At 40.4% G+C, this 27,963-nt stretch overlaps 1 protein-coding gene across 3 annotated transcripts in view; it reads right to left on the reverse strand.

Moving 5' to 3' along the window:
* clybl (citrate lyase beta like) overlaps positions 1-22,107 on the reverse strand; it is a 156,796-nt gene extending 134,689 nt beyond the window's left edge. For all 3 annotated transcript variants that reach the window (XM_043691296.2, XM_043691295.2, XM_043691293.2), the window contains exons 1-2: positions 22,035-22,107; positions 19,870-19,947 (exon numbers count right to left, since the gene is read on the reverse strand). In XM_043691296.2, the coding sequence (XP_043547231.1) occupies positions 19,870-19,947; positions 22,035-22,063 (107 nt within the window). In that variant the 5' untranslated portion in view covers positions 22,064-22,107. The remainder of the gene's footprint in view (positions 1-19,869; positions 19,948-22,034) is intronic.
* Between the last annotated feature and the right edge of the window lie 5,856 nt (positions 22,108-27,963).

The raw sequence follows: 27,963 nt of genomic DNA on the forward strand, positions 1-27,963 counted from the left end.
ATTCAGCTCTGTACCTTTCTCCTTAGCTTGTTTATACAGGTGCAAGCCAGCATCTCCTCATGTCCATCTCGATCAGGTTTGTTCCGTAGATCAAAGATTCTGTGCTGGAATTGAAGTTGTCGTCCCTCTGGAACTACTAGCATTTGCTATAGGACTCCAAACCTGGTTTTCCATCTGCTATCCTTATGTACTTTGGGTTATCCTGAAGTCCAATCCTGCAGCTCAAATGCCTGCTACATAACAAGTTAGTTTATTCAGCTGTTCTTAAAAAAAAAACTTTTTGACAACTCTCTTTGTTCAAACATTGCACAAGGCAATAACAGACCATTTACTAAATTCAAAAAGTAGCAAGTCTGAGTCTTCTCACTGTCACTCTGGCACACGGCTTCTCAGTTACTTGAAAGGTGCAATGTCTACAGGATAACAAACACACAACAGATGGAAGCTAACTCTGCTGGACTCAATGTAAGTGCTCAGTATGTAGCTTCTATGGGCTCCTCAGAGTTGAATATCAAAATAAACATAATTCAAACATCTAGTGAGAGCTTACAACACGTGGACCCACTATTTTCTATGCAAGTCAGTTCGTGAAACCATATTATATTTTACTGTTAAACTAAAAGCAAAATATTTCAGAGGAGTGCCTATTGTAAAGCAGGGAAAATTTACAAAAAGTAGAAAGGTGAGGAAATATAAAGTTTCACATTTCAAATCAATGTATTATGGCATAGAAGGTGGATATAGATAAGATGATCCCACCTTTGGTTTGAGAGGGACATAAAAGTTCCTGTGGCACAACAAAGACGAGGAGCATTCTCTCTGATGCCTTTACCAATATCAGAACACACAGGTGACTGGAAAGTTAAATCACACTGTCGACTGTGAAATTTTGTTGTGCGCACCTTTGTTGCCTCACTTCCTACCTAACATCTAAAATTTCGCACTCAGTCATAAAGTGCTTTGGGATGTTCGAAGTTCATGAGAAGTGAGAGAGATTGTTATGAAGATATGTTAAAAGCAACAGAATTACCTGACAGAACCAAGTGTTCTGAAAAAAATATATAATGTAACATTTGGTCAAACAACTTGATTAGCTGGTTGCCTGGAGACAACAAAGCAGATTCAAATTAGGCCAATCAGTTTAAATTATACCCTGAAAGATACCAAATTCCAAATCAGGTTGAATTTAGTATACTAACAATCTTAAAAGCCAATGGCACAATCCGATGCTTTGGGGTATAAGACCAGGGAAAACTGGACAGCTGAGAGGAGAACTGCCAAGCTAACTACATTGGCACACTCCCCAGAAAAACAGCTCTCTTAAAGGTACCTTGATCAATCAGTAACCTGTGAAGCAGAATTCACAAGAAAAAGAAGACAGGAACACAGAAAAAACTGGCAGCTGCCTGGTTTTGAGATAAGAAGTCTTGTAAATCTTAATCGGGGGGTTTTATCGGACTAGTACTGTAGAAGGGGAAGGTAAAAGATAGATTACAGGAAGGAGTTGTAAATAGCTATTAGTTAATTATTCTCTGTTATACTTTAAGAAATAAAATGGTTAATTTTTATTTTAAGTAGTTCTTGGCCTCTCGAACTTTTAGATTAGTGCACAGGTAAATATTTTCTGTGTTGCTGTTTTAAATTAAGCAGGAGTGTTTACCCCATGTCGTAACAGAGATAAATGCCAGACTTTCTTCTTACTTATTCTATAATAGAATAGTTACAGTAAATTAGAATATTAAGATTTAAACATAGCCATGAAGTAAAGGATAAAATAGTTGAGAAATAACATAATTCTAGAAATATACAAGTTATATTCATATAGTGGCCCTCACATAATAAAATATGCAAAAATGCTTCCCAGGAGTATTATAAAACAAAATATGAGACCGAGTCATGATGAGCTCAAGTTTATGAAGGATGTAAGGTAGGAAGCTAGATCAGATTGCATTGGAATAGCTGAGTTTGGATGTAATGAAATACTGGTTGAGCATTTCAGCAGCAGATGAGCTGGGACGGGGGGAGAGATAGATGGTATTATGGAGGTCGAGGTAAGTGATCTTTGTGATAGGGAGAATAAATGAAATCCAACACATCAGATTTTTTTTTATTTTTAGGTGGTGGGAATTGCCCATCTTAATAACCCCTGAGAGAGTGGTAGTTAGCTGCCACCTCAAACTGCTGCAGTCCATGTGATGATTATAGTTTGTTGCAGCAGTGAACACAAACTGATGTCAAAAGTTTGATGGCACTATTTTGAAGAAAAGCAGGGGAGTTCTCCCTGGTGTCCTGTCTATCCCTCAATCAACATCACTAAAACAGATTATCTGGTCATTATCACATTTGCTGTTTGCGGGACCTTACTGTGCACAAAATTGACTGTTGTGTTTCCTTTAGTTTCATAAAGTAAAACCAATTTAAATAGGCCCCTTTTAAGCATTCTGAGGATACAGCTACCAGAAACAGATCCCAATCACAGTAGAAATTAGCAGATCACTTACTTAATGCATTAAGTTTAAGCAGCATCAAAAGTAACTATAAATGGTCTTCAAATATTGCTACTAAAATTCTATTCCATGCTTGCCAAGTATTGTAAAATCTTGTCAATTAAAGTGAAGTGTTGTCATGATTGCTTACTGCATAAAGAACATACTATCATGGAAATTAGGTCAATATAAACACCACATGTTAGTATAATGTACAAGGCTACTTAAAATAAGTAAATCTTGGTCACTTAGACCATTCTTTAAAATTTGATAGCAATGCTTATGTTAGGTATTCCTTCTTGTTTACTGCAGGTCTAGCCTGCTTTCAATTTGCAGCTTAGTACAGAAATACAATAAAAGTGGACTTGTACTTGACCTAAGGGAAGAATAGGGTCAGTCTGCAAAGGTTACTGATTATGTTAACATAATTTTAGGCTTTTAGTTTGGCACAAACCAATATTATTCATTTGTTTTCAACGCATTCTACTTCAGCTTATACAACAGACATATCTATTGTGAGCACAATTCTACTAGATGTCCCTTGTACCTACTCACAGTAAGTTAGTACTTCTATTCATTACCTCTCCCAAGTAGTTACCATCTTACATAAATTCCTGGACATTGATGCAGTTCAAAATCAGTAGCAGATGTTAATTCACTATTCTCGGTCCACCAGTCCATTTTTAGCCAGGCAATGCCTGATAAGGCTAATGTCGATTGTTTATTAAAAGTAACAATGAGACAAATGGACAAAACATTATGCATCTTTGTTGGAAAACAAATCTGACCTAACCAGGTAAATTGCAATGAATGTTGCAACACTGGACCATTCAATAACTTACACTTTTAGGACACATTTAACACAGTACTGCATTTCACAAAGTGAGCAAAATGCCAGATTCTAACAGCATTGGGCGAAGGCTTATAAAGACAAGGACAGAGTTGAAGCAACATTTAATCATGCGGTTATGGTCCTTAAATTTGATCGCATTTGTGTGAAAAAGAAATGACAACACAAATTGCCATATTGCCATAACGTCCACTGGTCTGCTCATGACTTTCAGAGAAGGGAATCTGTTGTCCTCTTACACACTGGCTTTATTTTCTTTCATAATTCTGAAGCGACATTAATCATGAGAAAGATTCGTCCTCTCAAGTGAATTTAAGAGCCTCATAAATATCCCATCTAAAAAGAGCAGGAGAGTGCACCCCAGTATCTGACCCAATGTCTATGCAAAAACCAACATTATTAAAACATAATCTCATTTAAAACCAAGATATTTATGAAATGTAACTGGATTGTTTTGTTCACAATGACAACACTTTGGAAGTATTTAATTGATCGGGAAGTATGTTGAGATGTCCTGTGGTCATGCGTGACCTTATAGAAATGGAGATTTTTATTTCTCACAAGGCTCCATAACTTTAATATCCATAGGTCAACGAAAGCAACTTTTCTGGTGTCAGTCATAACTCGAGAGCAAATTAGAAAATAAATTAGAGGGACTTCAGAAGTCTTAGAATCTTGGCTGGCTGTAGGTTCAGTGCCAAAGATGTAAAGGTGCCAAAGATGGTAAGATGAAAGCTTGAATAAAACTTATTTATTTGGATTTAACTTACTAATCCCAGAATGTTGATTTCAAAAACTCATTGCAGTCAATAATGTATTTTTGAAATGCTGCAATGTAGGAGACATGGGTATTAATTTGGAACCAACATCATAATGATCAGATCACTATGGGCAGGTGTTGGCCTAATATTATCACAGGACTACTAATCCAAAATTCAGCTCACGTTCTGGGGACACAAGTTTGAATCTTTCCATGATAAATGGTGAATTTGAAGTCAATGAAGGATATCTGTAATTAAGAATCTACTGATGACCAGGAGATCACTGTCAAATCATCTGGCTCACGAATATCCTTCAGGAAAGGAAATCTGCCATCTTCAACTGGTCTGATCTACATGTGACTCCAGAGTCACAGCAATGTGAACTGCTCTTGGAAATGTTTTAACAAGCCACTCAGTGTATCAAACAGCAAAACAGCATTACTGACCTTGCAAAGTCCTCCTTACTAACATCTGGAGGCTAGTGACAAATTTGGGAGAGCTGTCTCACAGACTCATCAAGCAACAGCCTGACATAGTCATACTCATGGAATCATACCTTACAGGCAATATCCCAGACATCATCATCCCTGGATATGTCTTATCCAAACCGGCAGGACAGACCCAGCGGACATGGTGGCACAGTGGTATACAGTTGGGAGGAAGTTGCCCTGAGAGTTGCCAACATTGACTCAAGATCCCATGAAGCCTCATGGCTTCTGGTTAAACATGAGTAGGGAAACTCCTGTTGATCACTACATAATGACTTCCCTCAACTGATAAATCAGTACTCCTCCATGCTGAACAACATTTAGAGGAAGCACTGAGGATGGCAAGGACACAGAATGAACTCTTAATGGAGGATTTCAATGTCTGCCACCAAGAATGGCTTGGCAGCAGCACTACTGATCGAACTGGTCAGGTCCCATGACAATGGCTTCAACTGGGATCTTGAGTTCCTGTCGCACTTCAGGTGACCCCACCATACTATACACTTTCTCGTGTGCACACACTGTCACACACAAAAACTCACTCACACAGACCCTCTCTCATATACATATTCACTCTCACTCTCTCAGATGCATATATTGCCTCACACTCTCTCTCAAACATACACACACACATGCTCACTCAGATGCAAAGACTCCCTCACACTCTCACACACACTCTACTCTCTCAAACTCACACACTCACCCTCCCCCCCCAAACTCACTCGCTCTCAAACATATACACACACATATAAATCTGTGGGATGAATTTGTATATGCAGCTGCATTCTATTTTGTTCAAAAAGCACACAATTTGTAGACATAAATGTGAATTTCAACAGCTTCCTCTTTTCCCCTCCCCCCACATTATCCCAGTCCCAAGCCTCCAACTCAACACGTGCCTTCGGACCTGTCCATCATTCTCCCTACCGACCTATCACCTTCTCCCACCTTCATCCACCTATTGCTTTCTCAGCTCCTTCCCCCAAATCCCACCTCATCCCGTTTATTTCTCAGCCCCGACCCAGAAATCTCATTCTTGATGAAGGGCTTATGCCCAAAATGTCAATTCTCCTGCTCCTCGATTGCTGCATGACCTGCTGTGCTTTTCTAGCACTACACTCTCGACAATTTGTAGATAGTCAGTCAATGCGGCATTTTATAAACTTTGGAAATAAAAGACGCAAACTGACTGCAAACAAGATCTCACACCTAAAATACACTGTCTGACCATTGTCCTTTATATTGATTACACCTTAAGTTATCTCGGGGTAGTGACTAGAAAGAAATTCTATTAATCAATCAAAACCTGCACTTCCATTCTAACTGATTAAAGATCTAAGAGCTATCTTAGGTGTGTTGAATTCATTCACATGACTTGAATGACCATTTGATCTTTTCCTTATAAATTTTGTGCCCAAGGTTTTCCTCTCTTGCTAACACCTGAAGAAGGAGCAAAATTGCGAAAGCTAGTATTTTCAAATAAACCCGTTGGACTATAACCTGGTGTCATGTGATTTTTGACCCTGTCCAACCTATGCCAACATCAGCACCTCAACATCAGGTCTGAAAGGTCATAGCTACCAGATTAGGTCTGCAGCAGGTAGTGAGGGAACCAACAAGAGGGAAAAGCACACTTGATCTCACCTTATCAATCTGTCAGCTGCAAGTGCATCTGTCCATGACAGTATCAGTAAGAGTGACTACTGCACAGTCCGTGTGGAGACAAAGATCTGCCCTCACATTGACAGTATGCTCCACCATGTTGTATGGCACAATCACCGTGCTAAATGGGACAGACTTCAAACTGATCTAACAATTCAAGACTGGACATCCAGGACGTACTGTGGGCCATCAACAGCAGCAGAATAGTACTCCAGCGCAATCCACAACCTTATGGCCCAGCATATACCCTACCCAACTATTACCACCAAGCCATGGGACTAACCCTGGTTCAATGGCAGCGTGCAGGAGGACATGACAGGGATATCACCAGGTGTATCTAAAAATGAGGTGTAACCTGGTGAAGCTACCAAACAGGACTACTTGTGTGCCAAACAGCATAAGCAGCAAATGATAGGCAGAGATAAATGATCCCACATCAAAACAGATCAGATCTAAACTCTGCAGTTCTGCCACATCTAGACATGAATGGTGGTGGATAATTCAACAATCCTCTGCAGGAGGAAGCTCCACAAAGGTCCACATCCTCAATGATGAGGAATCCAACACATCAGTGCAAAAGGTAAGGCTGAAGCATTCACAACAATCTCAGCCAGAAATGTTGCATGGATCGATCTTGGCCTCTTACCGTGATTGCCAACATCACAGATGCCAGTCTTTAGTCAATTCAATTCACTCCAAGTGATATTAAGAAACGGTTGGAGGTACTAGATACTGCAAAGGCCATGGGCCCTGACAACGTTCTGCTAATAGTACTGAAGACTTACACAATAATAAACTGCTGCTGCCTTGGCCAAGCTATTCCAGTCCAGTTACAACACTAGCAACTTCCTGACAATGTGGAGAATTGCCAAGGTATGTCCTGTACATAAAAAGCTGGAAAAGTCCAACCTAGCCAATTATCACCCAATCGCGATCAGTGAGGGAAGGTGTTTATCAACACTACTATTAAGCAGTACATGTTAAGCAATAGCCAGTTCATGGAAACCCAGTTTGAGTTCCGCTAGGGCCATTCATCTCCTGACCTCATTACAGCCTGGGTTCAAACATGAACAAAAGACAGAATACCAGAGGTGAAGTCAAAGTGGTAACCTTTGGCAAGGAAACCGCATTTGACCACATCCTGAGAACGCATTAGGACTATACCTAAGAAAGAAATCAGCAGGGCAAAAAGGGGACATGAGATAGCTTTGGCAAATAGAGTTAAGGAGAATCCAAAGGGCTTCTACAAATACATTAAGGACAAAAGGGTAATTAGGAAAGAATAGGGCTCCTCAAAGATCAGCAAGGCAGCCTTTGTGTGGAGCCCCTGGAGAAAGGGGAGATGCTAAACGAGTATTTTACGTCAGTGTTTATTTTGGAGGAGGACATGAAAGATATTGAATGGAGGAAAATAGATAGTGACATCTTGAAAAAATGTCCATATTACAGAGGAAGAAGTGCTGGTTGTCTCGAAACGCATAAAGGTGGATAAATCCCCAGGACCTGATCAGGTGCACCCTCGAACTCTGTGGGAAGCTAGGGAAGGGACTGCTGGGCCACTTGCTGAGATATTTGTATCATCGATAGTCACAGGTGAGGTGCTTGAGACTGGAGGTTGGCTAACGTGGTACCACTATTTAAGAAAGGTGGTAAGGGCGAGTCAGAGAACTATAGGCCGGTGAGCTTGATGTTGGTGGTGGGCAAGTTGTTGGAGGGAATCCTTAGGGACGGGATTTACACATATTTGGAAAGGCAAGGACTGATTAGGGATAGTCAACATGGCTTTGTGCGTGGGAAATCATGTCTCACGACCTTGATTGAGTTTTCTGAAGAAGTAACAGAGAGGATTGATGAGGGCAGAATGGTGGACATGATCTATGTGAACTTGAGTAAGGCGTTCGACAAGATTCTCCATGGGAGACTGGTTAGCAAGGTTAGATCTCATGGAATACAGGGAGAACGGGCCATTTGGATACAGAACTGGCTCGAATGTAGAAGACAGAGGTTGGTGGTGGTGGATTGTTTATGAGACTGGAGGCCTGTGACCAGTGAAGTGCAACAAGAATCGGTGCTGGGTTCTCTACTTTTCATCATTTATATAAATGATTTGGATGAGAATGTAGGAGGTATAGTTAGTAAGTTTGCAGATGACACCAAAATTGGAGGTGTAGTTACCTCAGATTACAACAGGATTTTAATCAAATGGGCCAATGGGCTGAGAAGTGGCAGATGGAGTTTAATTTAGGTAAATACGAGGTGCTGCATTTTGGGAAAGCAAATCTTAGCAAGATTTTTACACTTAATGGTAAGGTCCTAGGGAATGTTGCTGAAGAAAGAGACCTTGAAGTGTAGATTCATCGTTCCTTGAAAGTGGAGTCGCAGGTAAATAGGACAGTGAAGAAGGCGTTTGGTATGCTTTCCTTTATTGGTGAGAGCATTGAGTACCGGAGTTGGGAGGTTATGTTGCGGCTGTACAGGGTATTGGTTTGGCCACTTTTGGAATATTGCGTGCAATTCTGGTCTCCTTCTTACAAAAAGTATGTTGTGAAACTTGAAAGGGTTCAGAAAAAAATTACTAGGATGTTGCCAAAGTTGGAGGATTTTAGCTATAGGGAGAGGCTGAATAGGCTGGGGCTGTTTTCCCAGGAGCATTGGAGGCTGAGGTTTATAAAATCATGAAGGACATGGATAGGGTAAATAGATACGGTCTTTTCCCTGGGGAGGGGGAGTCCAGAACTAGAGGGCATAGGTTTAGGTTGAAAGGGGAAAGATATAAAAGGGACCTAAGGGGCAACTTCTTCACATAGAGGGTGGTGGGTGTATGGAATGAACTGTCAGAGGAGGTGGTAGAGGCTGGTACAATTGCAACATTTAAAAGGCTCTGGATGGGTATATGAATAGGAAGAGTTTGCAGGGATATGCGCCAAGTGCTGGCAAGTGGGACTAGATAGGTTGGGATATCTGGTTAGCATGGATGAGTTGGACAGAAGGGTTTGTTTCTGTGCTGTACATCTTTATGACTCTATGACTGAGTGTGGCATCAAGAAGCTTTAGCAAAACTGAAATAATGGATATTAGGGGTCAAACTCTCTGTTTGCAAGTATGGAGCAAACTTGCACATAGGAAGATGGTTGTGATTGTTGGAGGTCAGTCATGTCAGTTCCAGGACATCTCTGCAGGAGTTCCTCAGGGTAGTGTCCTAGTCCCAATCATCTTCAGCTGCTTCACCATGACCTTCCCACTATCGTACGGTCAGAAGTGGGGATGTTCATCAATGACTGCATAATGTTCAGCATCATTTGTAACTCTCAGATACTGAAGACGTCCATGTTCAAATACAATAAAATCTGGATAATATCCAGGCCTCAGCTGGGAATTCGCAAGTAATATTCGCACCACACAAATGCGAAGTAATGACCATCGATAAGCTCCCCTCCAAGCCACTCACCATCCTGACTTGGAAATTTATTGCTGCTCCTTCACTGTTGCTGGTTCAAATCCTAGATTCCCTCCTTAATGGCATTGTGGGTCTACCCTCCACACGAGGATTGCAGTGATTCAAGAAGGCAGCTCACCACCACCTTCTCAAAGGCAGCTAGGGACGGGCAATAAACACTGGTCAGCCAGCAATGCCCACACATGCCAAGAGTGAATAAAAAAGATATTCTGTTTTGGTGATATCAAACAGATCATTTTACCTGTTCTTCTTCAAAATAATGCCATGGAATATTTGCATCATTTGAGAGGGAAGGTATGGCCTTGTTTAATGAATCATCTAATAGATGGCATATTTGGCTGTGCTGGATAGGAATGCCAGCCTAGATTCTAGCGCACAACTCTTTGAAGTTATTTTTTATTTTGAAAGTTACAATTTTCACAGTCTTAAAGTACACAGATACAAAACCTGAGGACAGTGAGACACTGACTACATCAATAAACTCTGGTCTGAGGAAGGATACATGTGAGATTGAGTTGCTCAGTTGATATGGGCTCAATGGTAGAAGAGATGTATATCTTGCTGTTTCTTGGTGGGCATGGGCAAGGGAGAGGCAGGTACCACCTCAACTTTAAAATTCTCGTATGTGTTTTAATCCCCTCCCTGGCTTTTCCCCCCGCCATTTCTATAACCTTTCTAGCCATACCGCATTCCCTCAGGTCTTTCGAATCAACATTTTTGGTCTCTTGCACTTCTCACCGCCATACTGGTGCTCTCAGCTGCCTGGATCCTAAGCTATTCAGTCTAAACTCATCCATCTCCACTCCTTTTTTAAGATACTCCTTAAAATTTGGGGTGGCACAGTGGCTCAGTGGTTAGCGCTGCAGCCTCTCAGTGTCAAGGACTCAGATTCGATTCCAGCCTCGGGCAACTGTCTTTGTGGAGTTTGCACATTCTCTCTGTGTCTGCATGGGTTTCCACTGGGTGCTCCAGTTTCCTCCCACAGTCCAAAGATGTGCAGGTTAGGTGGATTGACCATGCTACATTGCCTGTAGTATTCAGTGCATTAGTCAGGAGAAATTAGAGAAATAAGGGAATGGGTCTGGGGAAAGATATAAAAGGGACCTAAGGGGCAACTTCTTCACATAGACAGTGGTGCATGTATGGAATGAACTGTCAGAGGAAGTACAATTTAGAGGCTACAAGTAGAGGCTGGTACAATTGCAACATTTAAAAGGCTCTGGATGGGTATATGAATAGGAAGAGTTTGCAGGGATATGCGCCGAGTGCTGTTCAGAAGGTCGGTGTGGATTTGCTAGGTCAAACGGCCTGTTTCTACACTGTAGGGATTCTAAGTTAAAATCTTCCTCCTGGCTAAGCATTTTCAGCCCCCGTGATAATACTTTCATATGATGATGATGCGTTTTGTGTATCAATCACTGAAGAAATTCTCACTGTACCTTAATTAGTGTAATCATTACAGTTCATTGCGGCAAAACAGTACAGCTGCTAATCGGAAAATGAGACCTCTATGACATACAGCCCTTTCAAATGTGTACTTGAAATTGAATTTGTGGGAAGATGAGGGTAGGAAAGATGTATCAAATTACACTTAAACGTGCTTAAGAACAATTGCTTAACTGCGACAAATAACCATATAACACCATGAAATAGTGCAGTATCACACTAGCTTTATTCAGTCCTACTTGCACAGAAACAATACATTTAACACACCCATTGAAAAAACCTTTAAAAAGTTTTGGAAATATTTAGCATGAAATAATTGCCTGATAATTGATTTGGGTTGAAGACAGAAATAATCAAGGATGCTTTAAAAACATGATTTTGTGCCATGATTTTGTGTCTGATTTTGTGGAGATGATGTCTCAAAGTATAGAAAGTTAGAATTTATTTATTTGTATCATAAATAATTTTAAACAGTACTTACACATGCCAAACTCAAGTGAACAGAATTTGCAAAAGCTTTTTTTAACTGCACAATTATGATATTGCTTTGTTTGCTGATACATTCTTAAAATGGAGTCCAAAGCAGTGCAATTTCACCACAAAATAAAATGAGTAAACTGCTAATTGTTTTTGTTTACGTGATTGCAACATAGCACTGAACAATGATAGAGGAATCCACTTATGGCAGATCTGCAAATAACAAGTGTAGAAAAAGAAATAGTTTTCAAGATATTGCTAGTTTTCCCTGAATAGAATACCTGCTTTTATTGATGCCTTTCACTTTCAAAATTCAAGTTTTCTTTTGAATTTTAATATGCTTTAATAAAAAAATGTATTTCTATATTTGTAGCTTCCACCATTCCCGGATATGGAACAACCTAGTTACATAACAAAAAAGAAATACATTTGTTGTATTTATTTCTAATGAAGGCTCAAGGTTCAAGTTCTATTCATCTTGACTGACAGTTTCATGCAGCACAGAGGGAAAGCTACACTGTCATCAGCGCTTTCTACTGTTTGGAATATAAAACTGATTGTCTGTACAAGTGGACTTTAAAGATCTATTGGACATTTCTTTTATGCTTGTATGGAATGTATGTTGTTTTCTATGCCATCATTTATTGCCCATCCCTAATTGTCCTCACAAAGTGGTGGTGAGCCATCTTCTTCAGCAACAGTGCTGTGATGAAGGGAATTCTAGGATTTTGCCTGGACTTTGTCCAGATCTAGCTGCATATGAACACTGATTGCCTCAATATTTGTGAAATAATGAATAGTGTTGAATAATGTTCAACTATCAACAAACATGCTCTATTTTCTCCAGCAATATCTGTTTATACTCCCCCCTGACCTTATGGTGGCATGAAGGTCATTGATGAAGCAGCTGAATGCCACTGGGCCTGGGACACTAACTTCAGGACCTCCTGCAACAATGTCCTGGGACATAAACATTTGGTCTTCAACAACCACAACCAACTTCCTTTGTGCTAGATTTCGTCCAACCATATGCAAAATATTTTTGATTCCCACTGATTCCTGCTTTGCCAGGTCTACTCGATGCCACACTAGTCAAATTCATTGTGTGAATTTAAAATGAGCAGCAATTGTGATAGATCTCCATTCTGTCCCTTGAAGTCAATAGCAATCACTCTCACCTTAGCTCCTGAGTTCAACTCTTTGATCTATGTTTGGACCAAGGCTGAAATCAGTTCAGGAGCACAGGAAAGAATCAGGTAATTCTTCAAGAAAGACATTAACTTATCTTTCAGCTCCTTTGCTGATTCTGTTGAGCCTGCCTTTATAACAATGTTGCCTTAAAAGTAATTAATTGAAAGCACTGGACTTTGGAACATCCCAAAACTAGAGTAAGATTATATAAATATAGGATAACATGTGTTTTTTCCCCTAGTTGCACTGTTTTCAAAAAGCGATTGTCCATCCTACAGGATAGAGTACACTGCTTCATGTAACAAATCTCCAGTTAGCCACCTCTCTTTCATTGATTGAAGGATAGGGAAGAAAAAGTCCATTTGAAAACAAGAACACAAATTTTAAACTAGAGCCATTGTTGGGTGAATGGGACTGGTTCAAGTTAGAATCCAAGACACAGAGTTTTGTATGAACGTGAAGTTTAAGGAGGGTGCAAAACATGGATGAGGCTTTCAGCAGAAGATGAACTGAGGGAGAGGTAGAGGCAGCTGTGTCTTAGAGATGGAAGCAGGCCATCTTATTGATGGCACAGGTTTGTGTTTGAAAGCTCATCCCTGGGTCATATAAAACAGTATTGTTGTGAGTGGCCTGAATCAACTTCAGACAGCTACATGGAGAGGGGCTAGGGAACAGACACTTTAGAAGTCAGCAAAAGGCATCATGCAAATGAGAAAGAAGAAGCTAAAGATCGATCCTTCAAGGAAACCAGAGGTAACAATAAAGGAGCAGGAAGAGGGCCATCACAAGTGATTCTCTGGCTACAACACGATATAGCATACTTAAAGAAAATTTCACAAAGCTGTGTATTTAGCGATGACTAAAGATGGACCTGACATTTGTATTTAATTAATAGATTTTCATTGAAATAAGCTTATTTATTGAAAGTGTTATTGATTGTAATCTCAACTTGTCCACATTTAAGCTTCTTCAGCAAATAGATGCATTATCATTCTCAGAACAATAGTGCACCTGTCCTTTAAGAAAAAAGAACCAGATAAAGAAAGAATACCTACCAAATATTAAATCCTAAGATTATTGCATTTTACAACCTAAAAGACCTCCCAAAGCTCTACACAGTAAATTAAGTACTCTTTCAAGTGTCGTCACTTCTGTAATGCAGGAAATGTGGCAGCCAATTTGCACACAGCAAGGTCCCACAAATACAATGAGATTCTGACCAGACAATCTGTTTTACTGATCTTGGTTGAGACATAAATAGTGGCCAGGCTTCAAGAGAATTCACTAACCATTCTTTTAAAGTGTCATTTTTAACACCCTGGAAGAGAAATCAAAATAAGTTTGAAAGAATAATCCAGTAAGACAACACTGAAGCCTTATAGTTCACTTATACACATCCATTATCCTCTATAAAAGATATTGCAGAGTAAATTCCCAGTCATTAGTTGCTAATGCAGAAGACAGCAGTATCATGTTTCATCTGATTATTGTGTGTTTGCTTGAAAAGTTGTTAAAACTAAAACAATGCAGCAACTCCCTTTTTAAACCAAAATTATGCATCATTGTGTGAATCAAAAATGAGTAGCAATTGTGATAGATCTCCATTCTGTACATAACTGACTTCAGATAGGTTAAATTTAATCTATTTATGTACAAAAAATTCAAGCCTGATATTTTCTGATTTTGTCAGGAAAAAAAACCTCGCAAGGCTTTGTTTTACTTTGTTGTGTCACTGTCCATGCTGGAAAATCAGTTAACTCAAACTGCGAAAGAAAATGTTCTGCAAAAGTCTAAGTGGCTAGGCTTAATTGGATATGTTGTAGGAAATAGATTACACTTCTGATTTTTATAACCTGTAGTTTAAAGCTTTTGCAGGCCAAAAAAAGGGGAAACTGCCCATTAACTTATCAGTTCCAGGCCTTGCCTTTTTAATTGACAACCTCAGGGCTACTTTCATCACTTGTCGACTTCATACTTGCAGTCAATTTTTTTCCTTTGGGATATTACTTAATCATTGTCATGATGGTGTTCCTGATACAGTGCAGCTCGCACAGTAAAGCAGGCAAGACATTCAAGCTTTGCGGAAAAATAAAACACTCCTTTTGCAATGGAAACCTGTGCAGAACATGCCTACATAACAATAGTCAGTAAACTTCAAAGACAATTAAATCGCGGGTAAAGCCCTCAGACATTTTGATATTTGGTTCTATATAAATGCAAGCAAGTGTTTTTTTTTAAAAACAGTATACACTTAAATTCTTAACCTTACTCTTTATATCCAGATGCTTAGATTAATGCTGTAGATCTACAGCTGCACAAAATGTAAGGTACCTCCTCTGTACAAGGCAATAATATTTTTGATGCCCAATTTCATTATCAATGTGACGTAAAGTTTATGTACAGTAGTATCTTTTCAGACGTCTCAAAGCAGCTATAACATGGCGTGGCAGATACCCAGTATGCTCTTGCACTTGATTTTGTGCTGAGGATTAGCAGAACCTCTATAATTGGGTCTTTGGAATGTCATCTGTCATGAATTACATACACCTGGGAACATGGTTTGATGCTCAATATGGACAGATTACTGGAATTTTCAAACCGCGCTTTCGTTGTAATTGACATTTGAATTGTTTGAAGTTTCTCATTAACTTCTTTAACAAATTAAATGCAGATGTATATAACTTAACGGTGTACAGTACAAGGAAAATTGATGATTTAATCACAATTTATTTTACAAAATCCAGCATGAGGAAATTTAACTCTTCCACAACTTGTGAGTCATAAAATTCAGAGTCCTGTGTTCTTGCACTTTGTGAGTTTTGTCATTGCATTTAGCTAAATCCACAACGGATTAACTCAGTGGGTAACACTCTTGCATCTGAGTCAAAAGATTGGGAGTTCAAGTCTTACTCCAGAGACTTGAGCACAAAAAGCTTGGCTGATACACAAATACAGCACTGAGGGAGAACTGCACTGTTGGAGACAATGTTTTTTGGATGATAAATTAAACCAAGGAAGGCCCCAACTGTTCTTTCAGTTGGGCATAAAAAGATTAGAGAATCACGGAATTGAGAGCAGCAGAGTGGATCAGTGATTATCACTACTGCCTCACATCACCAGGGACCCAGGTTCAATTTTACCCTCGGTCAACTGTCTGTGTGGAGTTTGCACATTCACCCTGTGTCTACATGTGTTTCTGCCAAGTGTTCCGGTTTCCTCTCACAGTCCAACAATATGCAGGTTAGGTGGATTGGCCATGATAAATTGCCCGTAGTGTTTAGGGATGAACTAGTTAGGTGTATTAGCCATAGGAAATGTAGGGTTAGAGAAAGGGTTGGGGTGTGGGTCTGGGTGGGATGCTGTTCAGAGGATCGGTGTGGACTTCTTGGGTCAAGCGGCCTGTTTCCACACTTTATGGATGCTATGGAGAATTGTTATGGTACAGAAAGAGGCCATTTGGTCCATCATGACTAAACAGATTCTACCAGCGAATGCCAATCTCGTGCCCTTTCCCCATATCCCTTAACATTATTTCTATCCAAATAATCATCCAATGCTCTCTTGAATGTAACGTCTTGATTGAACCTGTCTCCACACATTTCCAGATAGAGCATTCCACATACTAACCACTCCTGTGTGAGAAAGGTTTTTCTTACATCACACTTGCTTCATTTGCACATCACTTTAAATCTCTGCCTTTTTTCCTACATGAGTAAGAAAAGCTTCTCCCGATCTATTCTATCCAGCCTGTTTATGTTTTCGAGAACTTCTATCAAATCGCCTGTCAGTCTTCTTCTCTCCAAGGAGAACAGCCCCAACTTCTTCAATCTGTCCTCATAACAGCAGTTTCTCATTCCTGCAATCATTCTTGTAAATCACTCCTGCACTCTCTCCAATGCATTTATATCTTTCTTACAGCGTACAACACTCCAGCTGAGGTCTAACAAGTGTCTTGTACAGGTTCAACATCACTTTCCTGCTTTTGTACTCATTTACATTCCCTGACATTCTGCCTTATACTGTCTGGTCTTTGGCTCAATTTGAACCAATAAAATGAAACAATCAATAATTCATAATTCTGTTATGTAACTTTTTGAAAAATAACTTTACAGTTTAATGTAAATTTCACTTAGTACTTGCCCTTTCTTACAGCTAACTTGTTTCCATTGCAACAATCTCAGACAAACTACAATTTGCACAATTCTGTTTTTGCAACATGTGAATTTACCTGTGGCATTAAGCAAAGTACAGTATCACATCAGTTTTCCAGAACAAGAAAATGCAGTAAAACAGACGCATTTTTCTTTTGTAAACAGCATAAAACACAATACACTATTTCTGAAATCATGCTGCAAACATACTCAGGACGTTGGGCTTTGAGTATTAAATCATAGACTGGCTTCAAACACAAAGAGATGCTTTAAACCTGCAACATAAAACTACCCTGACATATCAGCAAGCTTTACTCAGTTAGGACAGAGCCAAGTTTAAATGTGAGCTGTACCAGGTTGAACTGCCTGCCAGCAAGGATCATATATAATCACTTGCTGAGTGATAGATGAAATCATTCTGCAGGTAGAAAGAAGGGGAAAGAAACAGAAAACTTGTGAGAAAAGTTCAATAGCTATCAAAACATGGAAACAAACTAACAGATTAGAAATCTGGTTATACAAAATGGAATTGGATAAATATTTTAAGTTGAAACTAGCAGGGCTATAGGGATAGAACAGTGAGAGTGGCACTAATTAAATAACACTTTCAAATGGCTGACACATATATAATGAGCTGAAATGAGTGGAGGACACACTCCTATCGACATCAACAGAGCTGAAGTGGAGACGTCGAGAAAGTTACAGTCCGAAGAATGATGATAACCAACATCTGTCCTGGACCTCCCACATAGTCAAGAAGGCACAGCAGAGCCTTTTCTTCCGCAAGAGCTTAGGAAGTTCGGATGGCAGTAAGGACCCTCACCAACATTTACAGATGCACCATAGAAAGTATTCTACCCGGGTGTATAATGGCTTGGTATGGCAACTGCTCTGCTCTGGACTGTAAAAAAATACAGAAAGTTGTGTGCACAGCCCAGACCATCATAGAAGCCAGCCTCCCAGCCATGGACTCCATTTACACTACTTGTTGCCCCAGAAAAGGCTGCCAACATCATCAAAAACCCGCCCCATCTCAGTAATACTCTCTTCCAGCCTCTTCCGTCAGGCAGAAGATACAGAAGCTTGAACACACACACCAACAGGTCCAAGAACAGTTTCTTCTCTGTTCTTGTTAGACTGCTGAATGGAACTCTCTAATTTCAAACTTAATTGTTGACCTTGCTTCTATGCACCTTATGAAATATCCTTGTAGTGTTACGATCTGCCTGTACTGCTCGCAAAACAAAACTTTTCACTGTACTTAGATACATGTGACAACAATAAATCAAACCACATCAAATCAAATAATGGTCACCTTCTGTATCATATGAGATTTGTGCAGAACTTTGACATGAGGTTTGAGAGATATTAATATAAATGTTGATTAACAATGGCAGGAATTTTTGGGTGTAATTGAGGACACAGTACAGAGGTTCATCCCAAAGAAAAGAAATATTATCCACGGGGGGTGTGATTAGACAGTCATGGCTGACAAAGGAAGTCAGGAACTGTATCAAAGAAAAGGAGAGAGCCTATAGCATGGCCAACAGCAGTGGGAAATCAGAAGATTGGATAGACTACAAAAACAAACAGAGGACAACAAAGAGAGAAATAAGGAAGGAGAGGATGAAATATGAAGGTAGGCTAGCCAGTAATATTAGAAATGACAGTAAAAGTTTCTTTCAATACATAACAAACAAACGAGAGGCAGAAGTCGACATTGGGCTGCTCCAAACTGATGCAGGAAGGCTACTGCTGGGAGATAAGGAAATAATACTTTGCATCAGAGAATTGGAATAAAAGATTCTTTTTTGGAATGGCAGCCGATGACAAGTGGTGTCCCGCAGAGTTCAGTTTTGGAGCCGCAGCTGTTCACTTTATGTAATAATGATCTATATGAAGGGACTGGGGGCATTCTGGCCAATGATACGAAGTTAGGTGGACAGGCAGGTAGTACTGAGGAGGTAGGGAGGCTGCAGAAAGATTTAGACCATTTAGGAGAGTGGTCCAGGAAATGGCTGATGAAATTCAACGTGAGCAAATGCAAGGTCTTGCACTTTGGAAAAAAGAATACAGGCATGGATTATTTTCTAAATGGTGAGAAAATTCATAAAGCCAAAGTACAAAGGGATTTGGGAGTGCTAGTCCAGGATTCTCTAAAGGTTAACTTGCAGGTTGAGTCCGTGATTAAGAAAGCAAATGTAATGTTGTCATTTATCTCAAGAGGGTTAGAATATTAAAGCAGCAATGTGCTTCTGAGACTTTATAAAGCTCTAGTTAGGGGCCCCATTTAGAATACTGTGTCCAATTTTGGGCCCCACACCTCAGGGAGGACATACTGGCACTGGAGCGTGTCCAGCAGAGATTCACACAGCTGATCCCTGGAATAGTAAGCCTAACATACGATGAGTGGCTGAGGATCCTGGGATTGTATTCATTAGAGTTTAGAAGGTTGAGGGGAGATTTAATAGAAACTTAAAGATAATGCATGGCTTAGAAAGGGTGGATGCTGGGAATTTGTTTCCGTTAGGCAGGAAGACTAGGACCTGCGGGCACAGCCTTAGAATTAGAGGGGGTCAATTTAGAACGGAAATGAGAAGACATTTCTGCAGCCAGAGAATAGTGGGCCTGTGAAATTCATTGCCATGGAGGACAGTGGAGGCTGGGACATTGAATGCCTTCAAGGCAGAGATTGACAAATTCTTGATCTCGCAAGGAATTAAGGGCTATGGGGAAAGTGTAGATAAGTGGAGTTGAAATGCCCAACAGCCATGATTATATGGCGGAGAGAACTTGATGGGCCAAATGGCCTTGCTTCCACTCCTACAGCTTATGGTCTAACAGGCAAATGAAATGTGAAGAACTTCTTTTATAATGTTCAATTACAATAGTTTACTCACAAATAAATCTCTCTGTCAACAGTTCTGAAGCAGGCATTCCGTTTTGGAAGAAACCATCTTGTTATGTTGGTGGAGATCCTGTAGAAAGATTACAGCAACAGCATTAAGGTCAGGTTTAGCAGTCACCATCTTCAAATAAGGCAATCAAGTGGAAGTAAAGCAATCTTACTAATACTTAGAATAACATTAAGTCTCAGGAAAATATTTTAAAAAGCCTGAATCAAATTTATTTCTTTTTGTTTGATCAATAATAAGCACATTAAACTCAGGAAAAATATCACAGTCTCATTTTATTTGAAGGTGGGGGTGAGCAGTTAGGAAAGCCCCCAAATTTGAAAAGTTGAAATGCACAAAAGGAAGCTATCCAGCATTTTAATCCACTGTGCACAGAATACAAGTTTGGCAAATCAACACATAGCCATAAAATGTCTGACATCTGGGTGACTTTTCTAAACATGACTATGTGATCCTGGTGTACATCAAGCTACATTCCAAAAAACGCATCAACAGCTTTCTAAAGAGAGGCCCAAACCTGACATTTACTTGAGTTATTCTCCAAGCTACCAGCACTCATAATAAACATCCCCAACATTTCGGTTATCAATAAGGCACAGTTTTTATATTGCTTTGTTAATGCTGTTCATCATCTGAATACACATTAGACCATATGGAAATTGCCCACTACACAAAGCTGAATTCGACAAGAAGCAAAACATCAATAACTTGCACACACCTAGAGTTTGGTGAAAGTGAGGACTGCAGATGCTGGAGATTACAGTCGAGAGTATGGTGCTGGAAAAGCACAGCAGGTCAGGCAGCATCTGAGGAGTCGGAAAATCTTTTGCCCGAAACGTCAATTTTCCGGCTCCTCGGATGCTGCCTGACCTGCTGTGCTTTTCCAGCACCACACTCTCAACACACATCTGGAGTTGTTAATGTATAAGAACATGCAGTCAGAAACAATGAATGGAGGGTTTGGCAGAAAAATAGAAATAGTGGTGACACTCCTTGCCACAGCTCTCCCTTTCCTCCATCCTTCTACATCCATTACTCATGAAACTCTCACCAGTGGAACAAAATTCTTGTTGATCATTTTGTTCCTATATTCAGCTTTTTTCTGTCTCATGGTATTAAAGGAGGAAAGCGAGATAGGTAGGCAAAAGGTTTGGAGAGTATTCCTTAGCAACAGGCAAAATTAGCTGAAGGGGTGGCTGCTGACACTGAAACGAATGGAGGATAGGATCCACAAGCAGAGAAGTAGAGAGATATCGGGTCAAGGCAACAGGTAATTGCAGGAGATAGTGCAGGTGGGCAGGAATTAGGATGGTACAGATATCAGAGCTTTGGGCAAAAGGTTCAGAAGCTAAAGGAGGGGAAGCCACCTATAACATAGCAGGTGGAACTAAGTAGAGTGAGAATATGAGGCTGAACTGCACTTTGGGGGTCAAAGCAGAGATTGCAACTCATCCAAGACAAGGTACGAAGAAAAGCAGACTGAATTTCATGGAGAGGGAGAGAGGGGGTTTGAGAGAGAGAGAGAGAATAATAAATGGATGTCATTCAATTTATTGTCACGTGTATTTTTAGAAAGAAAAACAGTAAAAGGTTTTACAAGTCGCCATACCAAGGCACCTAAACCTGCAAAGAGAAGAAACAGTTTTGAGAAAGTCATACCGGACTCAAAATGTTAATTCTGTTTATCGCCCTATAGTGCTGCCAGATCCGCAGTTTCTCCAGCACTTTGCGTTTTGGTTTCAGATGTAATCGCAGGAGAAGCTGCCTGTCACAGGGACAAGTGTGGTCAACAATGGTGTGAGTGTAGGAATAAATTACTGCAGATGCTGGAATCTGTACTGAAAACCACAAATGCTGGAGGTCACAGAGGGTCAGGCACCGTCCATGGAGACAGAGCAGGCGAACGTTTCGAGTCTAGACGACTCTTCATCAGAGCTGATGTGAAGTGTGGAGGGGGACAACATTTATACTGTAGATAGTGGGGGTGCAGGGGGTGGAGTGTCATGGACAAGGTCAGTTCAGAGATGGATTTGAAGGAGTTGACGTGTGCAGTGGGAAAAACAATGTTGCTCGAAGAGCGGCTTTGTCCCTCAAGAGTCGCAGTGTCCCTCAGAGAAATACCAGCCCAGCCCTTCACTTCTCCAACTTACAGCAGCTCCCTGATCCACACAGCCGCCATCTTACCACGGTTAGAAACTCTCGCTGATGCAGAGTGGCCCGTCTGCTGATTGGTGCAGCGTGGCCCGCCTGCTGATTGGTGGAGAGGGGCACTATTTCCAAGGAGTGGGGGAGTGGCTTGTCGGTTGGTTGGTTGGTGGCGAGGGTGTCGTCTGCCAATTGGTGGAGAGGGACGTGTTTGCTGATTGTTGGAGAGGACCCGCTTGCTGATTGCTGCAGAGTAGGCCCGCTAGCCAATAATCGTGAGGGCTCATTTGCTGATTGGCGTAGAGTAGACCCGCCCGCTGATTGGTGAAGAGGGGACCAATGATTCCTTGGTGCTGATGGTCACGCCTTCTGATTGGGGAAGCGTGAGAATGCGCCTGCTGATTGGTCCTATCGCACGCCTGTTGATTGCTGCGATTGATGATTGGATGACAGATTGATTGACGGGTCCGCGTGCTTTGTGAGATGCTCCTGTCTATCACCGGCCCCGGGATTTGCTGCGGGAGTGGTTGCTGGGTTTAGCGTGCAATATGTTATATATTACAAATGTAACAGCATCAAAATGTGGGAAATGATTTAATGCATCTCATTTACAAATGCATTTGACACATGTCCTGTCAATCCTGTTCCAGTAGAGTGTTAATTGTATGTTAATAGTGTTTAATTGTGTTCAGGTGGTGGGTGGGCATTAAGTGAGATTCACAGATTTCTGCAGCCTGGGGAAGTCCATGTTTGACATTGTATTACTCCCATTTTGTGGTTACATTTCAGGGCAATGCACCTGATTTTTGACCTTCATCATGCCTGAAATGTCAATTTTCCTGCTCCTCGGATGCTGCCTGACATGCTGGGCTTTTCCAGCACCACTCTAATCTTGATTCTAATCTCCAGCATCTGCAGTACCCACTTCTGATCTTTGACCACCCGGTATGGTGTGCAAGCCTGGGTCTAGTCAACCTGGCAGGCCTATTATCACCAATCCTTCTTATTGGTGCTAGTCAAAGTTACTGATGTCAAGTGGGGAAGATATACACATGCAATTTTGGCAAAAGATAGGCTCAATCTTGATCAGTATATTGGTTTATTCTATATTACTTTGAGTTATATTTGCAATACATAGTATGTTGTGAGATGCCATGGACTAAGTGTATGTTACTGTAAGCTACATTGACTTAACTTTGGAATAACAATTTACTGAGACCTGGTAAAATGCTATTCTTGCAACTAGTTGTTTCCTTCCAGAAATGGGTTCTCTATATCCTAATGGACAGAGCATGTCTTGTGATGTCACTTTTTCAGGTACTGACTGCTAATATAAACAATCAAGGCTGCCATGAACCGACCAAGAAATTGAGGGACTCCTTCAGTCCAGTAGCCTACATCTTTAACTGCTATGTTTGTACTCAGGTGCCTCTGGAGAGGGAGCACAATGTCTGTGATTATGTTTGCAATCTAAGTTCCTTAATTTTTTTTAAACATTGTGTGCATTAAAGTGAAGGTGAAAATGAGCAGACAAAAGAGCAATGCAGAAGATTGAGAATGTCAAAAACAAATAATGCAAAGGGCTTTGGGAAGGAGAAGTTCACAGCACCCACAAGTAGTGTTTATACATATTCACCTCCATATGCATGCACCAAGTTTCATGTACTCAAGACTGTCACCTGCTCATGTATAACTTCTATTTTCTACCCTACCTTGTTTCCCATTTCTCTTTTATCATCGTCTTAACACCAAGAGGTTCCTGTAGAAGAACATATGTCATTTGCTGGGTAATCTTAACTGGAGAATACCTTATCTGCATTTCAGGTTCAGGAAAATCTAACTTAGACCATGCAAGCTCTGTATAATCTGTAAAGACCTTGTCTTATTAGTTCCCTTTAATTATGAGTGTGGACTGATATGAATAAAGAACCATTTTAAAAATCAAGGATTGCTGGAAGATTGCTGCATGTTTTGAAAGCGAGTAACCTAACGATCATTGTAAGCACTGTTCACACAGCTGCTTGTTTGAGCAGTGGTTAAAGAGTTGTTGTAAGTAAACTAGAGTCAAGGATTGCATACAAATGGAGCTATAGTTAGTGCAAGTAGCTGATTGGTTTGTGGTCTAGTGACCAGTTACAGATGGCAAATGTCTCTGCTTGCCAACAGCTATGTAATTGGTTCTCGGGTATTTGATTGGCTTGGGGCTGTGAACAAGAAATAGAAAAGCCTTCAGACCACCAAGCAATTTGGGAGTTCTCTCTCTCTGCAGCAGAAGCGACCTTCAGTTTGATGAAAACCAGCAGTTTCTCTAACCTGTGACTTTTTATCTAATAGTAACTGTTTATAAGTGAAACAGCTATCCCATGTCTCTTGTAAACCAGTGGGCACAGCTGGAGAAGGAAGACCAAGAAGCAGCATTCTGATCAGCACAAAGGATGACCTCCGCAGATCCTGTGAAGAGACCAGTTAATTGCTTTTTCAGTTTTCTCTTCATCCTTAATATCCATTTCTTTTCCTGTGTGTGTAAGGTGGAGTATGTAAGGGATTAGAGTTTTAAATAGTGGGGCTATGTGCTGATTGTCCCTAACTGTTTCCCTCTAGCTTGAGACTAATTCCATGTTTTCAACTTTTGTGACAATTCTGGGATTTGATTTCCAGCATGTTACTCCAATGAGGTGTGATGAATTTTATACATACATCACTTCTCACCTGTTCCACTCATGGAGAACCACGCAATTGTTGTTTGGAAAAACAAAACTTGTACAATTAGTGAACTGACTGGCTTGCTGTAGTCATGTGATCTTTACCTCTGTAACTGCCTATAGCAGCCGTTGAACACTCTTCAAGGCTGGGCCAGCATTTATTGCCTGCCCCTAATTGCTGTTGAGAAGATGGTGGTGAACTGCCTTCTTAGACTACAGCAGTCCCTGAGCTGTAGGTAGACTCAGCAGGCCATTGTGGAGGGAATTTCAGGATTTTGACCCAGTGACACTGATGGAACGACAATGTAAATATACAATGGCTTGGAGAAGAACCTGCAGGTGATATTGTTCCCATGTATTTGCTACCCTTGCCCTTTTAGATGGAAGTAGTCATGACTTTGGAAGGTGCTGTCTAAGGATCTTGGTGAATTTCTGCATGCATCGTTTAGATAGGGGCCACAGTGAGCTTATGTAAAGAAAGGGAAGCTTGTCCAGTTTGGGGAACACATTGTACTAAATGGAAGAAGCTGAAACACTTTGTGCACTTAGTGAAAAAGAAACCATGCAAGGCTATACAAATGGTTGCTGGAGAGATGTTAGCCAATGATTCTGATTAATCACCTTTAAGCTGTTGAACAGGTTAGCATTGTTGGTCCTAATGGTGATAAATGGTTTCTAATTGTTAGAAAGGTGATTGGAGAAGGATAGTATCAACTCAATATGAAATGTTAAGATATCAGCACTTCATGCAACATCATGAGCTTTGCAGATCTGTGCAAAATGCCTCGATAGTGATTCAAAAATGAAGTCCGTAAGTGATGTTGAGGGTGTACAATTGAACAATGCATGCCTAAGTGATAAAGCAGAAATCCTAATAAAAGAGAAGAATTAATCTCTGGAGTTCCAGAGAATAGACATTAAGCAAAATCCCACCTGTGGCTGAACACTTTTAACTTCCCCTCCCACTCTACCAAGGACATGAAGGTCCTGGCTCTCCTTCACCAAACCCGAACCACCTGCTGTCTGGAGGAGGAACGCCTCATCTTCTGCTTTTGATCCTGCATGTTTGGAGGGTCCCATGTGAATTTCATCTGTTTCCACATTTGCCTTCCTCCCTCCTTATCCCAGATCTAACCTTCCAACTCAGCACCATCCTCTTGAACTGTCCATCTTCCTTCCTACCTGTCCATCTTTCTTCCCACCTATCTGCTCCACTCTCTTCTCCAACCCATGATCCTCACCCCCCCACCTTCATCTACCTATCGCATTCCTAGCTACCTTACTTTCGACAACCACCCACCCATTTATCTTTCAGCCCCCTTAGGCCACTAACCTCATTCCTGATCAAGAGCTTATGCTTGAAACATTGATTCTCTTGCTCCTCGGATGCTGCCTGACCAGCTGTGCTTTTCCAGCACCACACTCTTGACATTAAGCAAAATCCATTGATCTCAGCTGAAAGTGAGTCAAAATCTTGGACTACTAAACTGAAAGACGCCAAGAAGAATTTGTAGCTTTTCATAGGCCACTAAGCCACTGACTGTCGAATATATGCTAGAAAATTCCAAATATATATGTCCCGATCTTGGATGTCTTCACAGTGAGTACAATTTCAAAATAGATAACAGCAAGTACAAGGCTGCATCTACTGAGAGGAGATCTAGCTGTCATGTCTGGCCTGAAAAATAAGCTGAAAAAGAAGGGAGTCATTAAGAAAGTGGTCAAGCTGCAGACTGCATCAGCAGCGTCATAGCGGTCGATTTTAAAAAGCTGGGAAATTGAAGAACATGTAGACGCAGAGGATCCCAATAAAGCTTTGAAGAGATCTCATTACACCATGCCAATCATTGGAGAAATTGTGAAACCACTTGCCAAAGCAAAGTTTTTTTTTTTAACTGCCCTCAATGCTTTGCCAATGGTTACTGGCAAGTGAAACTGGATGAACACAACAGTTTTCTAATTATGTTCTGAATGCCATTCACAAGGTATAGTTAGTTGCATGTACTATTTAGTGTGTCCACTGCTCTAGAAGAGTATCAACACACACAGCATAAAATAGCTGATGATCTTGCCAGGTCGGAAGCTATTGTGAATGATCTGCAAATCCTAGATGTGGAGGTACAATGGAATAAGCCAGCACAGAACATGATCATTATCTGATGTGACTGCTTAGCAGAACTCCTCAGAGGAACCAAATGCTGAATTAGAAAAAAAAATGCAACTGAAGATGCCTGAAGTCAAATACATAGGTTGTATACTGACAGAGAAAGGGACTTCATCCATATCCTAACAAGGTAAGGCTAGAGCTGAGATGCAATGACCGACATGTGAAGCAATGCAAAAATTTCTTGGATTGGTGAAGTATTTGGCAATATTCTTACCTAGTTTTTCATCAGAGAGTGAATCTTTTATGAAGCTCACTGCTTAGAATGTTGTTGAAAAATGCTTAATATCTGATGTCTGGTACTACCTCACATTGCTTCTTTATTTACTGTAAAACTCTGAGTGTAATATTGCTTTGGAGGACTTAAGTTGATTTTCATATTTTTTGGAAATAGTTTCTTTAAAGGAGGTCTTTGAAAGCTCACTGAATATTGGAGAATTTTTTTAAACAGAAGTTTCTTCAATCACATGATTGATAATAATTGCTTTCCTGTAGATCCTGTTAGGGCTTTTCTGAATTGTGATTGTCTTGAAGAAGCACTTGTTTGATCTGAGTCATTTTGGAGGGAAGCGAGTCGAAGAAAGCTCAGTTTAAAAACAAACTCCCCAGCTGAATTGTCTCTTTTCTGAAAAAGAAACCCTTTTGTTGAGTTGAGGATGAGGCCAATTTTTTTGATTGAAGAAACATCCCAAGGTTGCATTGGCTGTACAAGCTGTGCCTGCAAGACTTTACAGACAACTGTGAATAATGCTGACTTCATCACAATGTCAGAACATCAGAGCACGAGACCCTGGAACATCCTATGCATTATTCCTTTCAAGACTGAGACATTGGCTCTCTGAAAATAAAACACGTTGGCCAATCTCTGCAAAGAAATCTGTTTTTCTTTCTCTTTTCTTGAAGTGCATGAATTTTTGTTGTTCTAGGAAATGTTGTGGTTTAAGCAGGTGTACATCTATATTAGTTTAACCAATTATTACATCTTTATTGAATACATTTTGTTTTGGTAACAAACAATTATGTTTATTAAGAAATTTGATGCAGATAATTGTTTGCCACAATAACTGG

Source organism: Chiloscyllium plagiosum, unplaced genomic scaffold (genome assembly GCF_037043375.1).
Source record: "Chiloscyllium plagiosum isolate Xiang-an unplaced genomic scaffold, Cpla_swu_hap1 HiC_scaffold_6, whole genome shotgun sequence".
NCBI lineage: Eukaryota > Metazoa > Chordata > Chondrichthyes > Orectolobiformes > Hemiscylliidae > Chiloscyllium > Chiloscyllium plagiosum.